Source organism: Euwallacea similis, chromosome 21, assembly GCF_039881205.1.
Source record: "Euwallacea similis isolate ESF13 chromosome 21, ESF131.1, whole genome shotgun sequence".
Lineage (NCBI taxonomy): Eukaryota > Metazoa > Arthropoda > Insecta > Coleoptera > Curculionidae > Euwallacea > Euwallacea similis.
The window spans coordinates 309,904-335,425 of NC_089629.1; the positions used below are offsets into that span (position 1 = coordinate 309,904).

General features: G+C 34.1%; 1 protein-coding gene across 1 annotated transcript in view; it reads left to right on the forward strand.

Annotated features, from left to right (window-relative positions):
• The first annotated feature begins 553 nt into the window (after positions 1-553).
• LOC136415819 (uncharacterized) overlaps positions 554-25,522 on the forward strand; it is a 71,476-nt gene continuing 46,507 nt past the window's right edge. The window contains exons 1-2 of the mRNA XM_066400654.1: positions 554-847; positions 21,450-21,579. Coding sequence (XP_066256751.1) covers positions 773-847; positions 21,450-21,579 — 205 coding nt within the window. The 5' untranslated portion in view covers positions 554-772. The remainder of the gene's footprint in view (positions 848-21,449; positions 21,580-25,522) is intronic.

Here is a 25,522-nt window from a genome sequence, read left to right on the forward strand (position 1 = left end):
CACGTATTTCTTAGGTTTTCTTTACGCAAGGCAAAGCACTTATGACGAATTCGGGAATGCAAAAAGTACGCGCTGAGTGCAGCAATATGGCACACGTCATAATAAAAGAAAGACAATAAAAAAGTTGGCCGTATTCTCGCACTGAGCGTGCACTGGCGCGGAAGCATGAATACGCTATTAAATAATAAACTTTCAAGATACTTCAATATTTCAGTGCAATCCTGAAGTTTGATGGCTGACCGAAAAACATACGTTTTTTGTTGATATACGTATATATGTTTATAGTATAACTTATTCTGTGATCTTTGTGTGATAGCAGTATGTTGTTAAATAATAATTTTTTGTTACTTTATCATCCCTTTTCTGTTTATTTTTTCTTTGAGGGATATTGAATTTTCAAAAAGTAGAAATTAGTAATGGCAAGAAACGACTGCACATGCTTACGTACCACTACAACAATCTATATTTTGTGTTGAAACTCCTACGTTAAGAATAACAGATCCCAGTAGATTGACGTAACGTTACGTCAATATATAATTCCAGCTTGAATCCTTTCCAAAGCAAAATTTGGTCAATATTCCTTATTTAACTGATATCCTCTACCAGCAGATGGCTCTATATTACATTTTACAATTGTGGCCAGTCACGTGTCCTCCCTGCAAGTGCGCGAGCTTTTTAAAAACCCGTATTTACTGTTCCCACGGACACCCGACAGACACCGAAGGTTTTATCATCAGTGTATCGCGCGAATCGGTCCTGTGAGGTGGCAGAAATGTCATCCGGTAAGCGACGTATCTTGATCATCTACGCGATTGTCACTCTCATTGGAATCGTCCATTCACGAGCAGTAAGTTTCTAGTACTAATTTAAAAAGTTAATTAGGAATGTTTTTAGGTACGCTTATGATAAATTTTTCGACGTAAAAAATACGAATACCTAATAAGTATATGTGAACATAATCTGATGTGCTATGATGCACGCTTTATTATATTTACTATTCAACTTAAGTTTTCACTACTCATGAATGGAAGTTTTACATATCCGATCAGGAAATGCATAATTTTCCATCTTTGAGTAAGGAGCGCAAATGAGGGAGACGTGAGGTTCCAAAATATGATATGCAATAGTATATTATATATCAAAAGATTTAAGTAAATCTTTTAATACTGCTGGGAGTTTGCTGCCCGACCGCAGAAAATCGCTAAGGGATTAAAAAACACTTTAGTTGCGAGGTATATATGCTATTTTTTGCACCCCGAAATGGGGGTATTCTTATTATTTTCAAGTAAAATAATGTTGAGTGTTAAGTGTTATTCTGTGTAGATTCACATGTTGTCATGGAACAATAGGTAATGTCGATTGTCAAGGAATGTCAATAATAACTGTCAAACATACATAATTATTTCAGTTATATAAGTAATGAGTTAAGTCTAACGTCCTGAATCTCACCATGGAAGATGCAGCCGAAAAAGCCACTGTAGCACTTGTAAATGCACTAACTTGATATACTTGACATGATGTATGGATTTCAAAAAATGGCGCGAAGAGTGAGAAGTAGGCGAAGATTGCATAGAAAGCGTGTTCCTGACATATTTTTATGATGGATCGAAACAACTACAGGGATTAACCCTTCAGGTCGAGTTCTTTATACTAAGGGCACCCTTGATCGCTAAGGATAATGCGAACCTTTCAGAAATTCCTACTGGATGCACCCGAGATTGCTATCTATTCGCGACATAAATGGTAATAATGCGGAACACATTTCCATACGCTTTTAGCACATCCCGGTGCCAATGTAGAACAACTGAAGAGACTGGAACGTTAGAAAAGTGGATCGTTTGCTGAAGGATATGTGGATAATTTTGATAATAGCAAGACAATGCAGCTAACCAATTTTTGCTTGAGCGATCAAGTAAAATTGGAAAGACGATGTTAGGAAACCCTGTGATACGTGGTTCTACTTATTGGCCTCATCAGACATGTACATGCATATAGTAGGTATACACACATCATGCTGCGCATGTCCAAAGGCATACGCACATACAGATGTAGCCTGAAAAGGATGGACGGAAATAAAGAGGGAACCACAAGCAGGGATCAGCTCAGCCTATTGTGGAAACACCCAAAGTTCCCCAATTTCCGGGATAATTTCAGGATATCCTTGGCAACTTTGCTATGGATACCTGCTGTGATTTACTACCCAGTCAGGAATGTCAAAAACGTGGAAAGTTGCGTGCGAATGAATATCGACATTAAAATTAATAGTGCTACTAGGAATTCGTGTAAATTATCTTAGAAATAGTTTTAAATATTGTTCAGAATAGAGAAAAGCAATAATATAAAAATTATTAATGAAAAAATAATTTAGTTCTTAGAATAAGCAACAACTTTGCTTTACTATTTATTTAGTATTAAAAGATATGTGTATTTAGAACGTGAACAACAGAAATATTTAAAAGAACGACAAATTGTATCAAAAAACCTTGGCAACAGTACTAATACCTCATCGGCACCTACATGGATAAGTATAAAGTTCTTCAAAAAGCTGTTTGTTTTCCAATACGCCTTTTTAGTCCTGCATGTATACACCCAACTCACTCAAGATCACAAATAAATTATAAAAAATTTAAACTTCTTGGGCACACTTTAGGTATTACAGTTCGCCAAGCTTTTGTATCAAAATCACCTAGCATGTTCATTTTAGGCATACGTATATTTTAAAATTACTTGACCTCTGCTAACAGTATCCAGAATACAGCGATATTTTGTATTGGTATATTAGAACGAGTATAATGAATGGGATCATTTAGTATTTTCTGAGAGGAGTGACTGTCATTATACAGGGTAACGCTATTCTCAAACGGCAATTTCAACTTTTAAGTCTTTTAAAAGTTCCTGCAAAACTGCACTTAGGTAGATAGCTTCTTGCGAATGTTAGCGACATGTTTAGCTTCTGTTTAAGGCAGTGCAATTGAACTCTGTTTACGACATCCTCATTCGACATTTCTCAAGATTAAAGCTTTTGGCCCTAAAAGCTTTTTAAAATACGATTCGGCCCGTATATATGTATATTATATAAAATTACATATATTACCTTTATTTGCTGAATATGCACTTTCTCACCAGTGTCTGTAAAATGTCTGTAAATTTTTATAAAGACCACGTGTCCGGTTTTTTGTAAATGTCTAACATATCATCGAGCGTAAATCACCCTGTACATGCGAGTGCCAGGGACGGTCTTGCAACAAACCAAAACTGTCCGTGGTCTCTATAACTTTTAAGCAACCATTTTTCCACTAAATTAACGTTATCAATATTTTTTGTTGTTCCATTTTCTTTATAATCATCAGAACCTCAAGCATATACGATTTTTTTCTCAATTAGAATTAAATCGCTTAATTTATAGTTCAATTTTGATTTCAGAGATTTTATTAAATATCTCAAGTAACCTGTAACCAATACCACTGTCCACTTCAATCATGTAGATCTGGATCTGAATTTCATCCCTGGTTATTGTTGCTATGCGTTCTAAACTAACAATAATAATAATAATGAGAAGGAAAAACAAATTTAACACAAGGATAGGAAGTATCTGAATCCGAAGGTATGATTTTTCTAGGAGATGTACATACTGCTTATTCTGCATTTCAAAATTAATTTCAAACGTGTAAATGTTAAACATCTATACAGACATAGTCAGCTGTATTGGAATAAGTTACGGATACTCCCGGCAAATTTGAGCAAAATGTGGCCCTACCTGGAACAATGATTTGTGCTACCTCCAAACACGCCATAAAGTTGTAATTTCTATAGGGATTGCAGAAAAAGGCTCTAAATGTATCTCTTTGTATAAAATTCCGCTTTAGAAATTTACATCTGTAGAAACTTTTTAGAACATGGCAATTAAACTTGAGCCGACTAAGTTTCGGTATTTACATCCCCACACTTATTCTCAAGAGGTTTGAGCCCTCTAAAATATAGGCACAAATTTACGATTCAAATAACAAACAGTGAAACCGTCTAAATTATCTTTCATTGCTGTATTTAAACCCTTCAATCACTATGAATATTCCGCTTAGCTTGACTCGTTAAAGAGAACTTGGGGACAAAAGGTTTTAAATTGCTGATTCTTGAATGAAAGGCAAGATTCTTATAAAATAAAAGATTATATACAATTATTAAATTTGGCTGCAAAATATGAGTTACTTACTTGCGGTTTCCCAAAGTGGTTGTGAAGCTGGATTGCTAACGTGCTTTTAGCCTGGGAATATGAGAATAGAGTAGAAATAAAAGGGCGTTTTGTAAAAACCTGGAAATCTTTCTACGCGATACCAAATTTCCTTAACGGAACGGTGTCCAGGTTCGGGAAAATTTAGAGCTCCGGGCCAAGTTTCGATAATATTATGTCAATACAACTTTTCTCATTTATTATCCAATTTGGTATCAACTTTGCGAGTTTAGAAAACTGAGTTGCCAACTTTATCTTGTTTCCGTTGCGACTTCAGAACGAGACCTTTGCATTTTGGTAACACGCCTGAATATTGTGTTCTGTTTTGTGAATGTCCAATTTAAATAAGTTTTAAAATAATGATTTTTAGTACGTTTTTTACGCATATTTAATTGTTTACTAATTAAGCGGTCGTGAAAAAATGAATTAAATTTTAGATTGAATCTGACTACCCTCGCGCTTTTTGGGGGCAATAATCTATTTTGCGGGTTTTAGTTAATAATTTATTCTACTACCCTAGGTGTGTTATTCCGAAGTCAAAACCAACCATTTTTTTTTACCTACTATCTTTACTAACCTTTTTTTAGATACTGATACGGCACCACCTTTCAAAAAGTTGAAATCACAGTTTTAGCCTTGCCAAAATCTGCACTGTTTCGTTCTTAAAAAGTTGTCGAATATACATACAGAAAAACACCGTAGCGGTAGTTAACATCTACAGATGCGTACTTTCAGAATAAAAGATGGAAATGCTAATAGCGCTAACGCTTTCCGGGCGTGAGATCTTACCGTACCGTTATGTTATGACAAATTGTCAATCGCAAGGAAACATACAAAGAAAACATTTATTTTTTAGAAGAAAATCTTAAGAAAGGCCTAGGGAAATTGTTGATGGTTTATAAAAGCAGAAGCGCGATAATATTTCACTATTGTATCGTCGACGACGCTTCTCGCGAGTAGTTCTAAAGAAAGTCTTTTCCACAATATTACAACCGTTTAAAGAACGGAGGCCCAAATCTGATTACTGATTTACGTAAATAGACCTAAAATACGAAACGTACATTTGACGTACACAACACAACTGGATTTTTACTAGGCAAGATGACAATTCGTTTCAGATTTTGGAGGCTTCGTACTTACCGGGTACTGCATTTCATATGACTCTTCCGAGACCCAGATGTTCAGTGAGTTTCTAGTCTTTCTTTGAAATACTTTCATTCTATTTTCCCGACTCTAGTTTCATTTCTTTATTTTGTTTATTACTCTTTATACGACTATTGTTTCAGAAGTCATTCTAACTTTTAGAAATGAAAACTTCCTCTATATACTTGTCTCATACTCCTAAAAGGAGACTCCGTTAACTATTGCAACTAAAATTCTCCTTTTCATTAAATCCTGTCTCGTCTCTTATTAATATTTAATGCAAATACGACAAATGATGTACCCCTGCGTTGTATTACACACATATATGTACATATATACATCTATATCCTTTCCCCGTAATTAACTGTTTGATTTAAATAAATTCATTTAGATTTATATGCATGTAGTAGGGCTGATATTTTATTATTAGTCTCGTTTTCAAGTACGCAAAACTCGTGAGGTGTACCCTAATGAACTACGTCAATAAAGCATTTGTTATGAACAGTTCAATTTACAACGAAACCATACAGAACATTCTATAAGAAAAATAACAGCTTTTGTCCACTCTAAGTACATTTCACTCAAAATGAAATCTTTAATAACATATCTAAACACTATGTAAAACTCTGATAATAACGAGTTTTTGAATACTGAAAATGTGAAAAAAAAATTTAATGTTAATTCCGGGATAATTCCCCATAGTTAGTCATGCGCAAAAAAATTATGACGTTAAAATTTGACATAACTTTGATTTTTTGACATTCATGTTTGTGATAATAAGTCAGGTTATTTGTGTAGTCAATGGTCAATTTTTTTAATTTGTCAAGTTTGTAGAAAAAAATAGTGAGTGATACTCGTGATAAAAGTGAGGTTAAAGAATTTTTCGTGAGTTATGCACTGTGATGTTTATATTTTCATGCTTTTTCCAATTTTATTTGATCGCGCCCAATTTTGCCGATGTAGTACTTTCCCACCAAACTTTTGTTTTGCTAGAATTCCTTCTGAAAACATTGAAACAATAAAGCAATTTAAATGAAAAGCCTTTCTACTGACATCAGATTTAACACCGTTGTTTGACACGCTTGTAAAGCCGTTTTATGTTCTTTGAATTCGAATAAAGCCCTCTTTACATCCTCGCTTTGTTGTCCCACAATCTCACAACTGATTTTATTAATTTCTTCAGCATTCACTGCTACACCTCTCGGTCTGCGCTCTTGTAACAATTTCGCTTATACTGATTCTCGGTGTTAAATATCTTTTGTACTACAATGGAAATGGATTGGGTTAAAATCTACAGCCACAGAAAATGTAATAAATCATTAAGGAATTGATTTAAGAAGGTAGTATCAGCGGGATCTACTTCTTTAAATTTCTCTTAGGAATGGACGCATTTAGTTATTGAAATATGAGTGCTTTATAACGCGGAGTAATTATAGCTAGCAGCCACGAAATTAATGAAGGCGATTAATAATCGAAACGGTTTAATGCGTAAACGAGCGCGTTAATAGAGTTGAGACATAACTAACATAGTTAAAATCATCTATAATTCCAATTTGAAAGAAAGGTGTGACAGTGATGTGTGAACGCTGTCCGCTATTGATGAATGATGAGGGAAATATGCAAGTTGCTTATTTCAAAAATTGAATTTCGATGACAATGACAGAACCATAACATGAAGCAGAAGGACAGATGACAAAAACTGAGTAGCTTATCTCTGTGTCTTGATAAGTATGCGTAAAGTAAGAAGACAATACCGGTGTTGTTGGATTTTATGTGCTTAGCCGCCTATACTGAAATCGTGCATTAAAGTAAAACAATTGAAAAATTGAACAGTAAAGTGGATTATTAATGATACCAGTGTTTTCGACAAGGAACTGATTCGTTTCGTTGCTCACTGGTCAGCGTTAGAGCTTCTTCAGCTCGTAAATCAATTGAGCATACATTTGTGCTAATGTCAGGGCCACCGTGGGTCATCTGATAAACAGGAACCATATTAACATTCTGCTCTGGTTTCAATTCGAAGTTTTCCAGTCGAATATAGCTGAAAGCGCATTTATTACGGGCGATATTCAAATTCATTGTTAAATTTGGTCTAAATAATTATTTCAGAATTAATTACTTTAGAAATAATTATTAACTCCAATCTAAAAATGTTTTAGGTGAATTGCCCCCCATGGTTTTAGTGTGCCATCAATTGTTCAGATTTTTCTAGTTTTTGCATAATCGATCGATGCAACTCTCAGAGGACCACTTTGTATATTCTGTGCCAATAGTCCATTTGGAAGGGACAACATAACAGGCAGATTTTCGTCGTTCGTGATAATGTCCTATTATTTCATATTATGAGAAATTAATATCTCAGTTTACAAACATTATGCATGATACACGCAAATCAATTTTTAGCTTTTATCAGTAGAATGACTAAAATAGGCTGTTCGCCAACTACATGTGGAAATCAAATAAGTGACTAAATGAGTACTGTAACAACGCATAATGGACATGCATCCTATACCATTTTTCCCATTACTAGCTTTAAAAGACACTATTGTTGGGTTTGTTGAGTGACTGAAGTAAGTTTTCTCACCTTTTTTTAAATAAACTAATCTAACAGGTAAATTATGACATCTACATGGCTCATTAATTACCTAGCGAAGTAATCGGCTACAATGTCGTCATCATCTCCGTTGTTTGAGAAGATTAAGGTCTATCACGACTTTATGCCTCACTCCAGCTCTGCGTTTAATTAACTCGAGCACCCCGAAGACCGGTTGCGATCCTATTAGATCTCGTCTGTTTGGTTCATCTCGAGTCAATGAAACCCAGGCAGAAATCGGCAATGTCAACTGCAAGTATGTTGAACCTCCAAGACAATATCCTACCACCGTCGTCTCCCGTGCCTTTTTTGCTGCATTTACAATCTTCTCGTGTGAGCAGCGGAGAGACTTAGTAAAAATTAGTCCTTGCTAAATCTTTGGACCTGGCAGTAGAGACCGAGTTTGACTATACAGGGTTATTCACCCAAACCGTTCATTAGAAGTTTACTAGGATCTAAAAGTGATACGAATTTGAAAATTTGGAGTTAAGTTAAGTTCGACATATACTATTTTTTTAAAATATTTTCAACTTGCTGTCACTTCCGGTTTAACCGGAAATAGCTGCAACTTGCTTATTTCAAATGGAACCCCCAGTATATTATTTTATTTTTAGATTCTACGTAATATTTTAGGTACATTTTCTGTATAATGTTCTATACTTAGTTCTTACCGTTTTTGAGATATTTGACTTTGAATTAAAAACGTGCCTCTGTAATGACCAATTTTAAAATTGCACATCTCCGCAGTTATTAAAGACATAATCACCATATTTTGCAGAATGTCAATACATAGTCTTAGGTTCACACTTTCACTAGTTTTATGGCTTAGTATTATACAGGGTGTCCAAAATTCAGCTCCTAACATTTACATTTTTGAAGTTGCAAAAGTCGTTTTTTTTAAATGGGACACCCTATAACTTTAAGCAGTATCAAGTAGAAAATGTAATTCTTTATCGAACTGTATTAGGGTTACCTATACCTATTCCAAACCATTTTCGAAATAATTAAGTTTATGTGAAACTAGTAGTACATATTCATTCTGGTAAATTTTTATTATTTGCGTAGTTGGCCGTGGAAAAGAAATAATGACAGTTATTTGTTAATAATGACAGTTATTGTACGTTTTTGTTTTTCGGTGGCTGTTAGTAGCAAAATTAAAGTGAAACTTTCAATCAAAATGGAAGAATACACAAACGCTGATATTCTCAATTTGTTTTATATTCACGGAGAATGTTACAAAATTTTGGAGAGAACTTGCCGTGTATTTAGTGAACGACATCCCCATTTGCCGCCAATGAACAAGACAAAATTCAGGAGAATTGAAACTAACTTTTTACAATTCGGGAAAGTTAGCGCTACAAAAAATGTTCCTAAATCATTGCTGAATAAAGAAGTACATAATAATAATAAATAAGATTAATAAACTAATTATTGTAACTAAATTTCAACAATCGTCTATACAAAGAAATTGTATTATAATAAATGTTCAATATGTTGACCGTTCATCTGAAGGCACAGATCAATTCTTCTTTGGACTCCTTCTACAGCTTGTCGGATTTGATTATTATCCAGTTCGTCAAACGCTGTCCGCACCCTGTTGAGCAAATCTTCGCGGGTATTTACTGGAGAAGAATAAACCTTGCTTTTAATATAGCCTCATAAAAAAAAATCTAAGGGTGTTAAGTCAGGCGACCGCGGTGGCCACCTCCAAGGGCCAATGAGTCCAATCCAGCGATCATCAAACATTCGTGACAATTGTAAGTAAACTTCGCGAGAATTGTGTGCAGGAGCCCCGTCTAACTGATACCAGCAATTTTGACGATCACCAATAGGAATTTCTTCTACAAATTGAGTAACAGTTTCTCGAAGAATTTCCAAATATTTGTCACTATTTAAATTTTCATTGTAAATACAATACCGAACCTGATCATGGCATAATACACTGAAAACATTAAAACTAAACATGTCTTGGAAATGTACATTGCGTAAAACATGTGGATTTTCTACTGCCCAGAAATGCTGATTCTTTCTATTTGTTATTCCTTCTCTAGAAAACTTCGACTCATCTGTCCAAAGTTTTTTTGGAAAGAAATTGAGGGTCTTCTTGAATTTTTAGCAGCATAAATTCGCAAAATTCTATTCGCCGAAGATCATCGCCTGCTCTAAAAGCCTGCACGTATTGGAAAGAGTAAGGGTGCATACGATGTTCTTTCAGAATTCTTTGAATAGACGAAGCTGAAACTCCCAAATCCTTTTCTGCAGATGTTGTTGAACTTTGCGGAAATGCGTTAAAATATGCCAGTGTACTTATTATATTACCCTCGTCATTAGTCACTCGTTTAGGAACATTTTTTGTAGCGCTAACTTTCCCGAATTGTAAAAAGTTAGTTTCAATTCTCCTGAATTTTGTCTTGTTCATTGGCGGCAAATGGGGATGTCGTTCACTAAATACACGGCAAGTTCTCTCCAAAATTTTGTAACATTCTCCGTGAATATAAAACAAATTGAGAATATCAGCGTTTGTGTATTCTTCCATTTTGATTGAAAGTTTCACTTTAATTTTGCTACTAACAGCCACCGAAAAACAAAAACGTACAATAACTGTCATTATTAACAAATAACTGTCATTATTTCTTTTCCACGGCCAACTACGCAAATAATAAAAATTTACCAGAATGAATATGTACTACTAGTTTCACATAAACTTAATTATTTCGAAAATGGTTTGGAATAGGTATAGGTAACCCTAATACAGTTCGATAAAGAATTACATTTTCTACTTGATACTGCTTAAAGTTATAGGGTGTCCCATTTAAAAAAAACGACTTTTGCAACTTCAAAAATGTAAATGTTAGGAGCTGAATTTTGGACACCCTGTATAATACTAAGCCATAAAACTAGTGAAAGTGTGAACCTAAGACTATGTATTGACATTCTGCAAAATATGGTGATTATGTCTTTAATAACTGCGGAGATGTGCAATTTTAAAATTGGTCATTACAGAGGCACGTTTTTAATTCAAAGTCAAATATCTCAAAAACGGTAAGAACTAAGTATAGAACATTATACAGAAAATGTACCTAAAATATTACGTAGAATCTAAAAATAAAATAATATACTGGGGGTTCCATTTGAAATAAGCAAGTTGCAGCTATTTCCGGTTAAACCGGAAGTGACAGCAAGTTGAAAATATTTTAAAAAAATAGTATATGTCGAACTTAACTTAACTCCAAATTTTCAAATTCGTATCACTTTTAGATCCTAGTAAACTTCTAATGAACGGTTTGGGTGAATAACCCTGTACAGTGAGGATAAAAAGTCTGGAACAAATTGATTTAAAATTCCTAAGTTTATTTTGGGAAAAAACGCTGGAACTCGCGGAATTTTATTTTTGGCTGTGATTTTTCTAACGGTAAATTCATGTATACGGGGTAACCAAAAACCAAATTACGACAACAAACTTGCGTAGAATTCAAAAATGAAATAAAAAATAGGTGTTTCCATTTGAAAAAACAAAGTTGGTGGTCGTACCTCATTTTTGGACTATCCTGAATACAAGAATTTACCATAAAAAAAACCGCAAGAAAAAATAAAAATCGACGTGTCCGAAGATTTTGGCTGCATATGTTCGGCATCTTAGTTATATGGACTGTTCCGTTGAAAACGTCCACACTGTATTTTTTTTTCATTTTGGAATTCTGCTTCAATTTCTAAGCATATTTCATGCAGCATATCTTTTACCTAAACTCAATAGTTTCCGAGAAATTTACAACTGAATATCATAAAACGCACTAGCGAAATAAATTCATCTAATTGTAAGTCAAAATGCTTTAGCTAATCTTGGTTGTCATGGAAGTTACCTTGATAACTCACTCGATAAACTTTTTTATGTTGTTAAATATTTTTAATGTAACATTTTTTCAATTATTTTTTCTTTGTTCTCTTTTGTTCATCATCATTTTATTTAAAGTTAAATGTAGAAATTTAAGAAGTATAAGTTATTTTGAGTTTTATTTTTAAAATGAAACTCACTGAGGCACAAAGAATAGTAATTCTTATTATGAAAGGATTTGGTGATAGAGCAAGGACTCAAGAAAAAGTGTGTCACTTATTCAATGAAAAATATCCTAATCGCCAGCCAATTTCACATTCAACAGTAACTAAAATAAGCACAAATTTCTTTTGCTCGGTCATGTTCAAAATGCCTTAAGAAACGGTCGTTCAACGATTACTGATGAAAAAAGTTGAACGTGTTATTAAGTGTTCAAGAAAATCCCCATATTAATTCTAAAAAGATAGCTACAAGTTTAGATATTGCCAAGAGAACAGTATTAAATGTACTGCATCAGAATAAGTACCATCCTTTTAAGATGCAAGTCCTTCAGGACCTTTATGAAAATGATTATGAGCGGCATCTTCAGTTTTGTGAACTTTTACAAGAAATGTGCTTTAGAGATCCTGATTTTGTTAAAAATATTATTTGTTCTGATGAATCCGCATTTTCCTTGAATGGTGAAATCATCACACAAAATTTTCGGTATTGGCCAAACGTAAATCCAAACTGAATGAGAGAGGGCACATATAGTATAAACAAAAAATAAATGTGTAGCGTGGAATTGTGGATGATGTCATTATAGGACCGATCTTTTTTAATGAGAGTTTAACTAGTAAAAGATATTTGAAGTTTCTGGAAGATGATCTTGTTACATTCTTTGCTACACTATTTCCTAAAGAATAAAATACAGATTTATCCAACCTTAATATTTGGTTACAACAAGACTGTGCCTCGCCTCATTACTCAGCAGAGTTCGTGCTTATCAGAATAATATTTTTGAAAACCGATGAATTGGCAGAGGGGGGTCTATTGGACGGTCGCCAAAGTCTCCCGACTTAACCTCTCTCGTTTTTTTTTCTGTGGGGGTTACCATAAAGGTAAGGTTTTTCAAACTAAACAAATTAACATTGAGGACCTAAAACATCGAATTACCCATAAAATACGATCAATCACTCCATAAATTGTTAAAAATGTTGAAAAAGAGATTATCGATCATGTAGATTACTGCGAATTAACTAATGGAAGACATTTGCAATATTTAATAAAGTGATAAAACATTGATTATTATTTAATTTAATTTATAATTTCAAACTTTAACTGTCGGAAAATCAAAAATATTTGAGTTTAGGTATAGGACATATTACAATTAGATGAATTTATTTTGTGAGTGCGTTTTATGATATTTAATTGTAACCTTCTCGGTAACTGTTGAGTTTAGGTAAAAGACATGCTGCATAAAATATGCTTAGAATTTGAAACAAAATTCAAAAATGAAATAAAAAATATGTTTCCATTTGAAAAATTGAAGTTTGTTGTCGTAACTTGGTTTTTGGTTACCCTGTATACATGAATTTACCGTCAACAAAATCGCAGCAACAAATAATAATCGACGGTTCTCAGCGTTTTTTCCGAAAATAAACTTAGGAATTTTAAATCAATTTGTTCAAGACTTTTTGTCCTCACTGTATATAGAGAATCCTAACTAAAATTTGCACTCCTTGAAATTTCCGATTTTGTCAAAATGTGGGAAAAATACTAAAATATGTCAATTTTAACTTGAAAGGGACCAAATTTATCTTGACTTGGAAATAATTTCTGCATCCCTCTCGCGCCCAAAGCCATCCCTTCAAAAACTTTAAATGGCAAGAGTGGCCGAGTGACATCATTTTGAAGCCTCTTCCATTCTCTATGCAAGCAAGTCGTTTTTTCAAGTTTGAGCGATTGGTTTTTCAGAATCACAAAATTGTTGAGGACTCATTGAAATTTTCAACATTCCGGTACACTCATTCAAATTGTCAATTTTTTTTTTGGTAGGAACGAACTAAAAATTATTACCTTATCTACACTGATGTTTGCAATTTTTAACCCCCTAGATTTGTTTTTCTAGGACCACTTAAAGTCTAACGTTTATGCTACACCACCTGCATCTCTACAAATGTTTCGAGAACGAATTGTCGCAAAGTGCCGTTTGATCACGCCAGAAATGTTGCAATACGTTAGAGAAGCTTTTCAAAACCACTGTTGTATGGAAATTAGTCGTGGACATTTTGAGCAATACATTCGTTAAATTAAATTGTTTTTTCATAATTACTTTTTTTTTTCTTTTCAAAGTCATCTAGACAGTGTTCTGAAAAACTAATCGCTCAAACGAGACACGAACATGATTATATAGAGAGTGAAAGCAGCTTCAAAATAATGTGTCACTCTGCCCCCCTTGCCATTTAAAGTTTTTGAAGGGGTGGTTCTGGGCGCTAGAGGAATGCAGAAATTACTTCGAGACTAAAATAAAATTTGGCCCCCTCTCAAGTTAAAATTGACATATTTTTGCATTTTTCTCACATTTGGACGAAATCAAAGATTTTATGGGGTGCAAATTTTACTAGGGACGCCCTGTATAGATCAGAATATCCATTCACTTAACACTTCCATAAAACTGGGCTTAAAATAAGATCATCATTGCCAGAAAGTAAACTAGGGGTGGACCAAAAGATAAGCTGACAGAGGGAAAGACATTTTCATTTATCTTCATTGTTAACAGCTTATTGCGTCGTGTATTTAGTTGTTTATCGACTTGAAGGATACGAAGCTTACGAACAAAGGATTCAGTACCGTTAATCAAGCTCCTGCAATATCTACATTATTGCGAGAGGTCATGTGTAAAAAAAGTATAGTCTTCTCAGTTCTCTAACTTAAGCGGTGAAAATTGAGATTAACGAGTGTGTATCCAGATCGCGGTGCAGCTCAAAATCGCATGCCCTTTTTTGCGGTGTTATAGTGAAATGAAGCCAGGGGTGTATATGATTTCGCTAATGGAAGGTAACAATGAATTCTTCACTCACCGAGATGAACTTACTTGCGAATTATACAATTCTGGTTATAGTCTGATAAAAACTGAAGGTACCCTTTTTCGCTGGTCTTCCGGGATAGAGGGCAAAAAAAGATAGGAATAAAATAATCTACGTCTACGAGCTCGATTCTTTAAGTTAGTTTTTTGGTCAAAGAGAATCGCTCTATATATTTACTACTTTTGATTCCTCATTAAAAAATGTATAGACATGCAACAACTGCGTAGCGTAATACTGCTTTGCAACAAATATGGGACCGTGATTGGGATTGCAAGTGTGAATGTGATTTCCAAATGAGCATTGTAAGTGTTTTGGTTCACGTACATATATACGTATGATAATATAAGAGTTCAGGTTAGTTCATCCTCACTCATTTTGCCATTGGCTATTCAGATGATGTCCCACCTAAAAGGGAAAGGATCCAAGTGCACTCTCCTCCTCTTCCGATTTTAATGAAATTTCGCAGAGAAGTAGTTTAGACCTATTTAAGAATAGTGCTGTATATTTTACGTGCCATTTTCAAGGCTTAAGGGGTGAAAACTACCCCCAAAGTTTTGTCAATTTTTTGTTTTTTGACGATGACTTTTGATCCGTATGAGTTAGAAGAACAAAAATAGCAAAATGTTCCTTATTCAATTCGCCATCGACTTGTCAAGGTCCGGAAAAATATCACTTTTAGTTTTTTTTTCGAAATTTCACTTTTTTTGGCCCCGTTTTACACGCGTCCAGCTGTCTTGTTCAATTTTTTACCATTTAATAGAGAAAACATTTCTCAATAAAAGCAGAGCTCGATACCATGTTTCTACCAAAAGTAATAAGTATGTACGCCATGTTCGACCACTTATAACGTCAGAACTGTAGGTAGCAGAAGAAAATTTCTCATAATAAAAAAGACTTTATTTAATGAGTATTAAAAAATGGTACCATCAAGAATATATTTTCAATTGAAAATTAGATTAACATTATCTTTGTAGGTAACAAGTATTATTATGTGTTATACATTAGCGTAGAGCATTTTTCCATATATGAATTAAATACTACCCAGATTTTCTGAATAAACATAAAAATTTCGTTGTCCCTAATCTATAAAATCACTTTGAGGCATTCTATCAATCGTCAGTATTTAACCACCACAGCAAAGAAACGATTTACTGGTTGTGCTGCTTTGTGCAGAATGGTGCTGGTTTTACACCGCCATGCAGTTTTTTCTCAATTCTGGGTATTTTTCTTCGTCTTAAAGTTTTTCTTCAATTTTTCCCTATATGTCTTGACATTTCCTTCAATATATTCATTTTATTCTTTTTTATAGCACAACTTGTAGATCAAGCGACACCATATTTTTTGTAATTTGTAATACTTGTGCTGTTTTCTAAACGTTTCATAATGTTACTTTTTTCTGATAACGTTAAAACCTTTGGCTTCATATTGATAAATGTACTGTACTTAAACCAGGAAATATGTACGTGTTACGCTTAATACAACCGACACCTTTATTATACTGAACTGGTATGTAATTTATAGGGCTTTTCGCGCTGTTAGGGAAAGTCCCGGATATTTATGGGAGATCCCGTTTTCAAGTCTACCAATATACCAACATGCAAATGCATATTACCCCACTCTGTTCACTTAATCGAAATCAAAGCTGTTCACTCTATAGAATCTGATATGATTGAATTTAAATGTTCACCGTTGCGAATAGTTCATATAATGAAGCGATAAAGCATTTGCGAGATGGAGATTAAATGCATGTACGATTTCGCGTGTAATTTGGCCATTTGGCCCACTTTCCATCTTTTCCATTTAAATCTACGAGTACAAACACTCAGAAATTATTGTAGATTTCGATTGTTCTCAAAATTGTTCTTGGAAGTAACTAACAAAAAACTTATTTTTCTCGTCCGACACGAAAACTTACGTAAAAAAGTAGAATCAAGGGTCTAAATTGCCCTTCCATGAGAGTAATTTAATTACATTGAATCTCAATCTTTTCAGTGATACAACAATAGTGCCAAATATGAAAAAGATACAAGTGGCGAAAAAGTTTTTAAATGAAACAAGGAATTGAAATTTAGTGGTATAAGGTGGCGCACCACCGAAAAGTTTTTGGGGGATAAAAAGGGGAATTACCGGAAGTAAAGGTGGGTCGGTCTGGCCGGAATCGTTTCGTCGGAAATAATCCGTAGTTGGACCGAATGAAAATTTTTAAACAACTTCTTTCAGTTTCAGTCCAGACTGGACCCCAGATTAGAGAAGGGCATTTATACGTTTGCAGATTTCTTAAAATTTTGACGTAAAAAATATTTTTACGCTTAAAGAAAGTAAAAAAACGTAACTAATACAATTGATATTTCTGATTGACATATGTAGTTAACATTAAACACAGCTCTAAAAGTTAGTAATAGGCAGTTGATAGCGTTAACCCTATTTAACGTTTACTTTTGTTAATTAATATAATATATAAAATAGTGGCACATTACGGTTTCTAAATTGCAACTGTCGTCTCTTAGGTTAATTGAACATAATATACCTATCGCATGGCCAGTAGCCAGTTTGGGTGGTTAGAGTGGCAGTAGCCGCAGGGTCTAAAACAAGCTCCAATGCGTAAATTTTATTAATTTGAAGTTTCGGAGGTGATTGCTGATGTCAATTAAATGTTGTGTAAATGTATTTAGTTGAATATTCATTACCGAACTAAATACCTTCATTTTATGCCCAATAATTAGATAAAGGATGAAGTTAAAAATAACTGAAATTCAACCTTGTATAATTGTGCAATAATGTGAAAACACCTTCACATTCTTAAAGGGTGCTAAATGAGGCATCTCCGTTTAGCCAACTCTGCAACTATGCCATTTCGAAGATTTGCCACGTGTCCCTCGTTATGGAGGGTTGGTAAACAAAAACGGTGATAAACGAAACAAAATAATCAATCTAAAGCCCTGACTCCATTAAACCGCGTTCACTAATTACTTTGTCCGCTTTAAGGGGCAAATATCCAGCAGCTACTCTAGAACGAAGAGTGGTCATGAGTATTATAGGACTTTAAAAATTGAATCTCCTACTATAATTAACCCAGGATGCTGCGCAGAGGGAGGGATGTAGAAACTATTGCTGAAAGTGGAAGCCCAATGAGACCGCTAAGTTCCCCGGCATCAGGACAAAGACAAGCGTCTTTGTCCTGATGCCGGGATTTGGATCCAATCTGTACATATTTATTAAATTAAACGTATTAAAATTAATTAATCCAAAGTGAAAGTGAGGTGTAGTTATAACACATTAAACACCAAAAACCTTTAATCTCGATAATCCACTCTACACTATTTACTTATTGGGGTTGGAATAATTAAATACATCGAGACAGGTATAATTTTGGGATCAACGAATAGGAGTGACGGAAAACAGCTACTGGGGGCTTAACATTTTAACGTCACAATTTATAATTAATAATTAAATATTTGTTTGGGGCTTGTGTTTCAAGACGCGTTTAATTAGTTTAGTATTAATAATTGTGCTAATTGAATCCTTAGATGAAGCAGTAATTCACACAAAACACGAGGTATACCTAGGTATGGAACATATACGTAGATTATCGTGTACAAAGGGGCAATATATGACATGATGGGAGAAGTAAAGCGAACTAAAGTTGTGAATATCTGATGGCTGTGAAGTATGGCCTTCCACATAGCCAGTAGTAATGGTTAACCCCAAATGAAATTGAACCACCCACCTGCGGTCTTGTGAACGATATTGAATTCACTAGTTTGTTAGCCTGAAACCAGTGTGAGGGTACCTACCCACACTAAAGAAGCATTAGTGATTGCAATAAACTCATTAATGTCACTCTATCGTTAATACTTCTTTGCCTAAATAATTCTGACTGCCACCACCGTTTTTCTTTTTTTGCAAGATTCCATAAAAATGAATGCGGCACTAGCCATATCTAGAAGGTATGGCTATTAACTAACGAGACTGATGCTGTAAAACATTTTTTTTTTAAATTTCATACGTATTTACTTATTGTCACCTTCAATATATACCTCTCCTCTAGCCCTATAATGCTCCACGCGAATCTACCATTGTTTGAAACAGTGCTGGAAGTCTTCTGTTAGCTCCTTCAGGGCACGTGCCGCTTTCTCCTTCACAGCTTCAACGGACTCAAATCTTGTTCCTTTTAATGCAGATTTCACCTTAGGAAACAGATAGGAGTCGCACGATGCAAGATCCGGTGAATAAGGAGGATGGTTTAACACTGGGATGCTGAACTTGGCTAGAAAACTCTTGACAGACAATGTGGAATGAGGCGGTGCATTGTCTTAGTGGAGAATCCATGACTTGTCCTTCCACAATTCGGGTTGTTTTTCCTTATTCCTTCACGGAGTTCAGCTAGAACGTGAAGTAGGAATATTGATTAATAGTTTGACCTTCAGTAACCAAATTACCTATTTTTTCGATATTGTCATCTGTTTTTGACGTGGAAGGCCGACCCGGGCGTAAATCGTCTTCAACGTCTTCTTGGTCACCTTGAAAAAGCTTAAATTATTCAAAGACACGTGCACGTAATAAACATTCATTGCCATACACTTCTTTCAATAAATTATAAGTTTCAGTAGCAGCTTTTCAAAGTTTCATATGAAATTTCATAACAATTCGTTGCTTTTTTGTTACATTTAACATTTTTCCATCGAAACTAAAACTCTAATGCGAACGAAGGCTATGGTTATACGAATTTGTTTATAAAAGCGAGAGGCACTGCATTCTAAAGAGAAAGCTCGTATAAATCTCTATATTCTAAATAGTCCAATCTATAAATCTGCAATTTCAACACCGACTAACCGCCTAATAAACAGCGGGACAACATAGAGTCAAGCATTCAAAATGAGAGCATTCGTGGCTCTAAGAAGACAGCATTGTAGTGTAACGTTCATTTTGTGTTTTACATTACAAAGATCTACTCAAGTCAGTTTTCGGAGTACCAACACAACGATGGCAGGTTGTCTGCTTATTGATAACCAGCTACTGTTAGTACCGCAAATTTAATAAACTTTTAAATCAAACAACATAAGCAAACATAAGCAAAACACCTGCTAGAAGTGTAAGTATATACCTAATTATAGCGGGTTTTCACAAGCTTTTTCTCGTTGATTTAAAAGTTATCTAAATTTTCGGCGCTTCTTGGAAACCGGGGTACGTTTATTATTGGCTAGTTACACCAGTGGGTATACTAAACGCAGGGATTGACTTACGAAGAAGCTTAAGCTTAAGCAAAGCTTACGAATCTGAGAACAGAAACGGTTCACACACTTGTTCGCAAATGTTTTTTCTAGCCCTATCCAAATTAGTGTTTCGTTTGCTGTACGGTTCGTTGGATAGTTCGTTCTTCGGCGAAATGTTAAATTCTGACAAAACTCAAATTTGGGACTTACTACAATATTATTTGAGATAGAGATGACGTCACATAAAAGTTTTTCAGTTTTTGTCGCCTCTAAATATGCAATTTTTAAGTTCCACTCAAAGTTTTAATGCTTTAAGCAGCCCGAGAAAGTTTGATTAAAAGTTGGGGAAAACTTTGAAATATTTAAGGAAAATAAATCCTAAGTTGTTTAATTTAAAGGCATTGGAAATCTTTTAGATGTAGAAAGTACAGGAATTTTCAGTAGGTGCTCTTTGAATATGTCTTTTGAGTAAATGTAAAAATTTTATGAAATAACCTTGCAACTTTTTTATTTTCAGATTACTCGTATTATATCTTTTTCACAAAAGTGGATGAAATTCTTTCTCTGCTTTATGGGTATATTTTTATAAATTAAATGTATGTCTTAGTATTACCTTCCTGCTATTTTTCCGAATCATCCAAGTTGTAAAGCCTCTTGATTAAATAATATTGTTCTGTTCCGAGCGTCTGCCTGTACAGAGGAGTAAGTGCTTAGAAATGTGGCCAAGGGACCGTTTAGATAGTGAAATTTTAAGTCCAGTGGTCTGCTCTTTTAGATTTTAAAGATTGCAATAAAACACAGAAGTATTATTTAAGAAACTCAGAAAATTGTTTGCATTTGCCAAATAATAAAAATATATTTTGCAATTTATAATAGTTATCGAGAAACCTACCAATCTTAAGTCTCTAACTAGTGAAGGCGGTGCCCTCAGGCTCTGCTCCTTAAACTTTCTGATTTAATGGTATTGTACGCTTCATACATTTGGAATTTATTTATAATGCCATTTGTTCCTTACAGGTGCTATGCGCCACGCGTTATAATATATCTAAGATCCTTTTCATCATTTTTCCCGTACAATTCTTCTGGAGTTCGATAAAGCCGGAAAAACTGTATGGGTCTCTAGATCATAAACTCGGGAATTCTCAAATCAATAAAAGAATTACTTGATGCAAGTTGAAGCTTTATTTCAAAGCCATATTTATTACTTTCGAACTGAGGGCAAAATCATTTATGTTGTTTGTTTAATGAAAATTAATTAAGTTGACTAATGATAAATTGCTTTAAGAGTTAGTAATACTAATCTTGTTGTCACTATACCTAGAAAAATTGAGTTCTAGACCATATTAACGAAGCGCTTCCTATCAATTTTCAGGTGAATATTAGCAATACATGGATGTTGCCTGAAGAGGGATTTTCCGTATTCTACCGCTATTTTCGAGATCGCATTTCGTGGTATGAAGCAGACGCTGTGTGCCAGTTTCATCATGCTAACTTAGTTACAGGTCAGTAAAATGTTAGGTTTAGTAAATTTTTTTAGAATACACAAGGTTACATTAAACAGGATGTCCTGCTAAGGTCGAAGGTCGACTCCATAACCGAATTTGCCATCAGTTGTCAAATGTGGAAGATATGCCTCTGTATTGAGTCTATTTAAATAGAAATATACTACTGTGTTTCAGCCGTTACCATAGGATGAACTCGTTTTAAAAAATGTATAATTATTAGGTATTTGCACTAACGGTTCTCCACATACAGGATATAGAAGTTTTTGAATGTCGAAAATCCTCCTAATTTTCTCATTTAGATTCCACCTCCTATTTACTAAAAGAAAAATTTAAATACACTTTCTTGTGTAAAATTTTTGGAATGCCAAATCCGCAGTCGGAATATACAGTAGTGACCATAATTATAGCAACTTTTAAAAAATCTAAATAACTTCGTCAAAACCATTTCAATTAACTTGAACTTAAAATACAATCTTTGTTGACTACTTTATTGTTTATGATTAAAAAAAGAACAATATTTTCTTAACACAAAAAATAAATACATTAATAAATATTAAGTTGGATAAAAATATAGCAATTTTAATTTCAAAACATATTTTTTGTAATTAAAGAAATTATAAAATTAATACTAATTTTTGGTGTAATATCCCTTTTGTCGTATAACTTCTGTACACCGTTGCGGCATGGACTCAATTAGTTTCTAGATATAGCACTTGTCAATATATTCCCCAAGTATTCTAAAGTTCTGTGAAGAATTCGTTAAGATTTGAATAAGTTCTATGCCTTATTTTATTATCAATATGATCCCACATGTTTTCTATGAGGTTCAAGTCTGGTGACTGTAGAGGCCAAGTCAAAACATTGACATTCTTATCCTGTGACCACTCTGATAAGTTTTAATTTGTGTTTGGGGTCGTTGTCATACTGAAAAATACTTCTTAAGGGCATTGTATCATCAAAATAAGAAACTAACTTGTTGTTTAAGATGTTCTTGTACATAAATCGATCCATATGTCCTTCTATACGATATAGTGGACCTACGCTAAAACCTGAGAAACATTCCTAAACCATAATGAAACCGCCACCATGTTTCACAGTGGGAATAATAAATTTTTCGTCAAGTCTTGACCCTACAGGTCGTCTGACATAAGAAGGCTCATCACTTCTAAATAAATTAAACTTAAATTCGTCGCTAAAAATTACCCGTTTCCATGGCTCTAGCGTCCATTGAATGTGTTCCTGAGCAAAGTGAAGTCGAGCCAACACATTTTTTTTAGAGCAGCAGCTTTTTTACCAGTCTTCGACGAAAAAGACCGTTATCCACCAACTTTTTTCTTATGGTACTTGAACTTACTGTAGCAAGTCTCATTTCTTCAAGGGTGGCTTTAATTTGCACTGATGATAAAAATTAATTTTGTTTTGACATCCGAATTATGCATTTATCGGTCTTTCTAGTCGTTTTCCTGATCCGTCCAGAGTTTTTTGATGCTGTCACTTGCCCAATTAAGCAAAATGTTTTGATAATTCGGGAAACGATCGATTTATTCAGATGCAAACTATTAGCAATATCAACTTGCTTCTCTCCATCTTGGTAATGTTGAATTATAATTTTTTTTATGACCAATGAGACAGTTTTACCACGATCTTTTATCAAAAATGAATAAAAAAACTAACAAATAATTCACAAACGTTCATTAAAAAGTCGCAAGGAGCAATGAATAAGGCGAGAATGACAAAGTTGCTATAATTTTGTCCACCTCAAAATAAAAAAATGTATACAGATTTCTAAGTGATGAGAAAATATTGGAATGTGATATGCTGTAAACAACAGGAACTCAAACCGACAAATATTTTATAAACTCGTGTCAAGTTGAAATGGTCTAGCTTATGATTTTTTTAATTTTTAGAAAGTTGCTATAATTATGGCCACTACTGTACGTCAGTTGTCAAATATGACAGATCTCTGATAGAAAGTTGTGATTTATAAACAGTATAACCTGCTGTATAGGTTACTGTACTATTTTGTCGGCAGTAGAAGACACTATTATTAATAAATTTGAACGGAGTTTCCCACTATTCTGTTAGATTTGACAAGCCAAGATTATTCTACGGAAGAAATTCCACATCATAACTGATGACATCACATACACCATGAGACAGATCCATACACAATGGAGTAACAAATCAATTTTGACGCAGAAATTTGAAGGAGGTCTGAGACATGGGACATCAAGGAACAAGATAATGGTGACATTAGATTTTTGTGCACGCACAAGATGTCACAGCAAATTACTTATAAACATAATTTGCATAAATTCGGCAGGCTTGCGCAACATTGTGAGACAAATTATGGTGCAAATACTCATTACCTTCGAAGAGCTGTATAAAATATGTATGTCAGATCTTCCGAAATTTCCCAATTATGGCATATATAACTGAAATGTCTTAAGTTTAGCCGGAACTTTAGTAGGTGGCTTTCATTTTCCGTACATGTTTGGCGCGATTAAAGTTACGAACCCTTATAATCCCGGTTTCCTGGCACGTAAATTTTGGCTTTACAAATTAGGTTATACTGGATTTGCAAACAAATGACAGGACTAGCTGAAGGGAGGTGCACTATCTAGTTCTGTTGAACAGTAAAAGAAAATAGTGTATTTTTTTGTCAAGCGAATAAAGTAAGTTTTCTCCTTCCGCGGCGATGTTTATTAAGGGATTAAAAGATGCTTTAGTCTCGAGGCATACTCGCTCTTTTTTGCAATTCAAAATTTTATTATATTTATATAAAATATATTATAATAATATAAAATTTATTATATTTCTACAAAATACAAAAAAGTAAACTTGCAGAAACCTTTGACCATATCATCAACTTTGTCAAAAAATAAAACCATTTTCCCAAATCACTTTTTCCAGAACAAAGTAATTATGTATTTTGATAAGATATTTCGGCATCCCGGAAAAATGTTTTGGGAGAAATATTTTAGTTTTGCTTTAAATGGCTCACTTAAGTGAGGCACTCTATAAAATTTATGGGTGCCCACATTCCAGTTTCACACCTAATATTTCAAAATCGTAACCTTTTTTAATCGGAGTAATCGTTTGGTTATTAGTCCCTGTATCGCTCGGTATAGCACAATATGAGGCACAATTCTCGAGATACTCTACCTAAAGAAGCCTCTTGAATTAGTAAACACTTTCATAAAACCGCAGACATGAAACTCGAAACTTGATAGTCTCTTTGGCTCTTTTGTGCCGTTCCTAAACGTGGATGCACATTTTCAAAGCTTTAGTGTTTCGCTAGAGTAAATTTAGGATTCTCCTTCGAGATAAAGTATCGTAGTTTTATTGTTCCACGGTGCCTAAATTGATAATAAATGATTTGTTGAAAAAGAATTTTTCCCTACCAAGAATATGAAAGGATGTTTTCAATACAAGAATTTGGTTTAAGTGATAATTTCACGAAAAATATCCTATACAGAGGGACCCGAATTCGCTACAGCAATAAATAAAATAATTTAAAAAAATACTAAGTAACATTTATTCGCTATGAGATACGCCATTGAAATTCAACTGAAAAGCTCTAAAATATTGCTATTTGACTTATTGTGCTTTGAAGCGCCTAAAAAGTTCCAAGTGAAGGGTGTAAATAGTTTTGCCAGTTTTATTTCAAATTCTTGGTACAATAATATGTACGTGAACGTCATCTTTCCGTTTCATTTTGTCACTTTTGACATGTGACAGTTAAGACAGGTATGTCAAAGTTAAAGATATTCAAAGTAATGCTACGCTCTCAAGGAATTCCATACAAAAACAATTCAAGTTATTAGATATTTACTATTGTACGTATGCAATGTAGATTCCCATATGAATTACGTGTAGGGGATATGTACGGCCGCTCCTGAGTTTATTTTAGCTTGTCACGCCCAATTGGCCTTTCGAT